Source organism: Microtus ochrogaster, chromosome 17 (assembly GCF_000317375.1).
Source record: "Microtus ochrogaster isolate Prairie Vole_2 chromosome 17, MicOch1.0, whole genome shotgun sequence".
NCBI lineage: Eukaryota > Metazoa > Chordata > Mammalia > Rodentia > Cricetidae > Microtus > Microtus ochrogaster.
In genome coordinates this window covers 31,078,130-31,084,747 of record NC_022019.1, presented here as the reverse complement: position 1 = coordinate 31,084,747, position 6,618 = coordinate 31,078,130, and the positions used below count along the sequence as shown (strand labels likewise).

The 6,618-nt window shown below is 40.4% G+C and overlaps 1 protein-coding gene across 2 annotated transcripts in view; it reads left to right on the top strand.

Annotated features, from left to right (window-relative positions):
* Uggt2 (UDP-glucose glycoprotein glucosyltransferase 2) overlaps positions 1 to 6,618 on the top strand; it is a 97,955-nt gene that overhangs the window by 37,845 nt on the left and 53,492 nt on the right. For both annotated transcript variants that reach the window (XM_026783237.1, XM_026783238.1), the window contains 2 exons: positions 3,572 to 3,703; positions 6,123 to 6,287. In XM_026783237.1, the coding sequence (XP_026639038.1) occupies positions 3,572 to 3,703; positions 6,123 to 6,287 (297 nt within the window). The remainder of the gene's footprint in view (positions 1 to 3,571; positions 3,704 to 6,122; positions 6,288 to 6,618) is intronic.

Genomic DNA, 6,618 nt, shown 5'->3' with positions numbered 1-6,618 from the left:
GGACTGTAGACTGCTCATCTTTAGTATGGACTGTAACTGCTCACATGTCTAGCCTTGATCCTATGCTGCTTTGTACTGAATTTAGTGTTGTCTAAGAGTTTGTAGTAGCACACTGATCATCATGGAAAATAATTAAAGTGCAAGTGATGGTTAAATATCCCATTAGGGAAAGTTTTCTCTGAAAGGTAGTGCTATGTAATGTGTGTCAATAATGCACCCTATCTTAATTTTTATTGGTTGTTATAAGGTTTTATGAGAGACTTGGTGAAATTCACTTGCACTTTGACTAATATCCATCTATATTTTTCTACAAGATTTCATGTTGATTTAAAAACTGAAACAAAATTTATACTGAATCTGGAAATAAATTGTAAAAAAAAAAGTCTCAAATTGTTATAAAACCTTGTTTAAAAATCCATATCATTAAAACATCACTGAGAAGGATACAAGATTAGCTCAAAAATTCAGTAGCTCTCCTTTTACACAGATGATAAATGGGCTGGGAAAGAAATCAGAGAAACATCACCCTTCACAATAGCTACAAGCATCATAAAATATCTTGGAGTAACTCTAACCAAACAAATGGAAGACTTGTATGACAAGAACTTTAAATCTTTGAAGAAAGAAATTGAAGAAGACACCAGAAAGTGGAAAGATCTTCCATGCTTTTGGGTAGGTAGACTTAACATAGTAAGAATGGCAATCATACCAAAATCAATCTACAGATTCAAAGCAATGCCCAGCAAAATTCTTCACAAACCTGGAAAGAATGGTACTCAACTTCATATGGAAATGCAAAAACCCAGGATAGCCAAAACAGTCCTGTACAATAAAAGAACTTCTGGAGGAATCACATCACTGACTTCAGACTCTACTACAGAGCTACAATACTGAAAACAGCCTGGTATTGGCATAAAACCAGACAGAAAGATCAATGGAACTAATCAAAGACCCAGATATTAATCCACACATCTTCAAACACCTGATTTTGACAAAGAAGCAAAAAAATATCAAATGGAATAAAGAAAGCATCTTTAACAAATGGTGCTGGCATAACTGAATATCAACATGTAGAAGAATGAAAATAGATTCATATCTCTTACCATGAACAAAACTCAAGTCCAAATGGATCAAATATCTCAATATAAAGCCAGCCACACTGGACCTCATAGAAGAGAAAGTGGGAAGTACACTTGAATGCATTGGCACAGGAGATCACTTCCTAAATATAACCCCAGTAGCACAGACACTGAGAGAAACAATAAATGGGATCTCCTGAAACTGAAAAGCTTCTGTAAAGCAAAGGACACAGTCAGCAGGACAAAATGATAGCCTACAGAATGGGAAAAGATCTTCACCAATCCCACATCAGACAGAGGTCTGATCTCCAAAATATATAAAGAACTCAAGAAATTGAACATCAAAATAACAAATAATCCAGTAAAAATGGGGTACAAATCTAAACAGTGCTCAACAGATGACTCTAAAATGGCTGAAAGACACTTAAGGAAATGCTCAACATCCTTAGCCATCAGAGAAATGCAAATCAAAACAACTCTGAGATTCCATCTTACACTCCTAAGAATGGCCAAGTCCAAAACCACTGATGACAATTTATGCTGGAGAGGATGTGTGGGGAAAAAGGAACACTCCTCCATTGCTGGTGGGAATGCAAACTAGTACAGCCCCTTTGGATATCAGTATGGCAGTTTCTCAGAAAATTAGGAAACAACCTTCCTCAAGACCCAGCAATACTACTTTTGGGTATATACCCGAAGGATGCTCAATAATACCTCAAGGACATGTGCTCAACTGTGTTCATAGCAGCATTGTTTGTCATAGCCAGAACCTGGAAACAACCTAAATGCCACTCGACTAAAGAATAGATAAGGAAACTGTGGTACATATACACAATTGAGTTCTACACAGCAGAAAAAAAAATAATGACACCTTGAAATTTGTAGGCAAATGGATAGATCTGGAAAACATCATATTGAGTAAGGTAATCCAGACCCAGAAAGACAAATACCATATGTACTCACTCATAAGTGGCTTTTAGATGTAAAACAAAGAAAAACCAGACTACAATTCACAGTCTGAGATAACCTAGACAACAAAGAGGACCCTAAGAGAGACATACATAGTTCTCATCTACATGGGAAGTTGGAAAAGACAAGATCTCCTGAGTAAATTGGAAGCATGGGGAGCATGGAGACCATGGGAAAGGGTAGAAGAGGAGGGGAGAGGAAGGATGCAGGGTGGAGAAAAATATAAAGCTTAATAAAAAGAATAAAAATAAATAAAACATTGCTGAGAAAGTAAGGACCTTACCAATACTGGACCTATTATAAAATCATTTTATATTAGAAATTAATGTGTCTATCATAGTTTATGTCCATCACTTTTATTTGAATGTCTACCATAACTCATATACTCAGAATAATGCTCTAATTTTAGAAAACTACATTACACTTAAAACCAAGGCTTTCATGCCAAGAACTGCATCTGAACCATAAAACAGGATCAGAAACCTTTTAACTATATTTTTATTATTTAAAATAATTTAAATATATTTTAATCATATCCTTCCCCCTCCCCAAGTCCTTCCAGATCCTCTCCCCCTCCTACCCACACAACTTTAAGGTCTTCCCCATAAACTCAATAACAGCATCTTACTAAGGAGACATGAGAGCTGGAGAGATGGCTGAGTTCATATCCCAATACCCACAAAGAAGCTATGTTTGTCAGTGTCCTCTGGAGCCTCATTGCTTGTGGTGGGACCATGGCAAGTAGACCCCAGGGGCTCACTGATTGCCATAGACAAGATTCAGTGTGAAGAGCAAACAGAAGACATTTCAAGTTTGTCTCTGACCTCCACATGTGCACACTCCAGCAAGCTCACCCACAGAGGTACATACTTGCACGTACATGTCTGTACCACACACCCTTTTTGAAGGGGAGGATGAGTAAAACAGAGGTGAGCAGGTGCATCTAACACTTGAGAGCAGTAAAGATAAGCCAGTATCTAGTCATAAGGTGTTTACTGAAGACCAATCAGAAGTGAAAATGAAGCAGTTCTAAAATATTTAAAATAGTTTGCAAATACATTTTAATAAAACTATTATAATTAGTGTAATTTGATTGAACTACAGTGTTTTCACTTTTAAATTTATACACTATTTTAAATATTTAGGAAAATGTGTGATGTAAGTGATCTGTTTACCTGTATATAATGTGCATATAGAGTATCCTTAGAATTAAGCCACAGGCAATTGTAGCTGATGGAGTACTTGCCTACTATACATGGAGCCCCAGGCTTGACCCCTAGCTGCAGAAACGAGATCCGATACATGCCTGTGTCACAGCACTAGGGAGGAAGAGGGCATCAGTTCTAGGTCATCTTTGGCCATGTGGTGAACTTGAGGCCAGCCTGGGGTACCTGTCACCCTGCTTCAAAATCAACAGACTGAAAGAATTTACAAAACATGTTCTCTATTTTGCAAATACAGTTATATTCTTAGAGAAAGAAAACTTATTGCTGTAAAAAATAAATATGTCTCTGCTTCCACAGATGTTCCAGAAAGTGAAGGGTCATCGTGTGCTCACTGTGGATGACGTGAAGAGTGTTCTCCAAAATAAATGCCCTAATGCTGACATTTTGGATATTTTGGGAACCCATTCCAAATACGACAGAAGAAGAGCGGTAAGACTGGGCGTTGTGTGAAGGGCAGTGCCAGGCACAGGGAGCACCGCAGCACCTCTGGAAGAGCAGCTAGTGCTCCTAACTGCTGAGCACGATTTTAGCTTTTCATGGCCAGTATTTGAGATGCCTGTGAACTTACAGATATGTGAAATGATACATTGAAAATATGTATCTGTAGGTCAAAAGAGACATCTAGGCATTAAGTGTGAAATTATGTCACTTGTTTATCTTTAGTAATTAATACTTAGAAAACATAGGTTGCTTAATTAGAAGCTGTGCATTGGAGGGAAAAACAGACCTGTGTTTCCAGCAGGGGTGTCTTTAAAAGTCAGCACACATGCATCAGGGCTGGTCTTTAAAAGTCAGCACACACACATCAGGGCTGGGAGATGGCGCAGGTGGTAACGTGTCTGCTGTGCCAGCCTGAGGGCCCGAGTTCTAACCCCTGATCTTGTATTGAGAAATGAGAAGCTGAGAATGCAGCACATGCCCGGGAGCGAAGAGCAGCAGGCAGGGCCCTGGGGTTAACTGGCTGACCAGTCCAGCCAAATGGATGAGCTTTAGTTCAGTGAGAGACCCTGCTCAAATTGAGATAAGATACCCAGCATTAGCTTCTGATCTCCACTCCCATGCCCCTGTGCTCATGCGTGCACCCATAACACACAAACACACGTATGCACATGCACGCACGTGCGCGCACACGCACAGAGAGACACAGACATCAACAAGAGGAAGGAGCAGTGAAGCAAGCGTTTATCTGTCTAGAGGATTTCCCATAAACATGAAGTCAAAAGTTTCTAAAAACAAAGCCCGTCGTGTATCTTGTTCCCAAACCTTTTCCTCCTCCACGCCCCACAGAGCAGATGTGTCACTGCTCTGGCTGAGCCACTGTGCTGGAAGCGTGGTAGGCACCCTGGACTTTTTGTTTGCTTTGCCTCCTCCCAAACGGCCTTCAAGTTGTGTCAGTTCTGCGTGGAACCATCCCTGACAGCTGTCCTCGCCTGCTTCACCGTTCTGGTCTCATACCACTGCAGTGGATCCCAGCTCAGTTTCCAGTGCTGCTGTTGTGTCCTCTTTAAAATAAAGAGTACGACCATACACGTGTCATTGAACTTCGTTTAGATAGAACTGCTCATGTCATGTCACACTAGAAGTTCATGTAAGATGGTACTCATATGTTATTTGCATGCATTCATCAGCATTTCATACAGCAGATGTCCAGTAAGTGCAGGCATAAGACAGCACTGTGGTTAAGATCTCAGACTCGGTCACACAGATTTGGGTGCAGTTGAAGTTGTAAACTATGGCAGCCATTTGACATAGGGATTGACTTCACTCGGCGTCTTTCCCCGCTTGCGCAGAGTGGCAGACTGCTGCTATGGGCTGGATATCCCCACTCGGAATCTCCACTTACTTTGGAATTCAAAAACCTCATGATTCAACATTTATGTCTTGAGTAAAAATTATGATAGAGTCTAAAAATATTCCAAAATCTAAACACTTCTGATCCTATATCAGAAAAGGAATGCTTACTTTGTCCTTAGTTTCTTAGACTCCATGTGAGATGTTGGTTCAATCCTAAGCCTTAGTGCCGACTGTCGAGTGAATGTCTTGTTCAGAAGGTGGGATGCGAGCACTGAGGACCGCTGTGAGCTGACTTCTGAGTAAAGCTCTGTGACCACGGAGCGGACAGTACCCGGCCTTTCACACCTGGTGTTTACTGCTGCCACCTAATGCCAGATTCTCAGTCCCCTTCTAGCGGTCCCTGCTGTCCCTTCACTCGGCTGCCTTTCTCCATTCTGTCTTCCTGGGGTCTCACTCGTCATCTTTCAGGCTTCTGTGTCCCTGTCTAACAGGAGCCTTCACTACCCCTTCCTCTTCATGCTCAGACTTGTTAAATGACCCCTTTGTGGACCCCTGGGAACCTTGCTTTAATTTGTAAGTATTCGGTGAACTTCTTGAGAAACAGCATTCAGATATATTTACAGTGTGGGTGATGGAATTCTCATGGACTAAATCAAGAAGTGTTTATCAAATAAATTAATAAAAATAATAAAAATAGTTTGTACCATAAATAAATGTTTTGGTTTTAAGTAAATGTTATGTTGAACATCAAAGATCAGCAGAATCATCCCTGCCTGCTTCTGTAAATAACTTTTGGGACAGCTCATGAAGCATCTGCAAGTCTCCTGCTAACAAGAGTTCCTTGCAGCAGAGATAAAAGTTTGACAAAGCCTAAAATATTCACAAGCTAGACCTTGACAGAAAACTCTTTCTTATTCTTGCTGTATGTGGGTAGATAGCTTTCTTTTGCATACAAAGTTATAAATAAAATTTACAGGTTTTTATATAACATAAAAATATATCACCATTTCTGTCTTTCAAATATTATTTGACATTTGGTATCTTTACTAAACAGGCGGGAACAAGCTTTTACAATATGACTGGCCTAGGTCCTTTGCCTCAAGCTCTTTATAATGGTGAACCCTTTGACCTCAAAGAGATGAGTCCTGAAGATCTGAGAGGGGCTGTCCTGGAGAAAATGACGGACGCCTTTGTGTCTCTGCAAAGAGATGTGTTTATGGTGGGTGTGCATTGATAGGAATGCACATGGATATTTGTAATTATACTGAAAAGTTTAAATATTTATTTATCTTATTGCATTGCTGTTTTTCCTGAATCCATGTGTGTGAGAGGGGGTGCTAGGTCCCCTGGAACTGAGCTATAGACAGCTGTCAGCTGCTGTGTGGTGCTGGGAATCAAACCCAGGTCCTCTGGAAGAGCAGCCAGTGCTCTTACCTGTTGAGCCAGCTCTCCAGTTCTGATATTGAATATTTTAATGACAGGGGCTGGAGAGATGGCTCAGAGGTTAAGAGCATTGCCTGCTCTTCCAAAGGTCCTGAGTTCAATTCCCA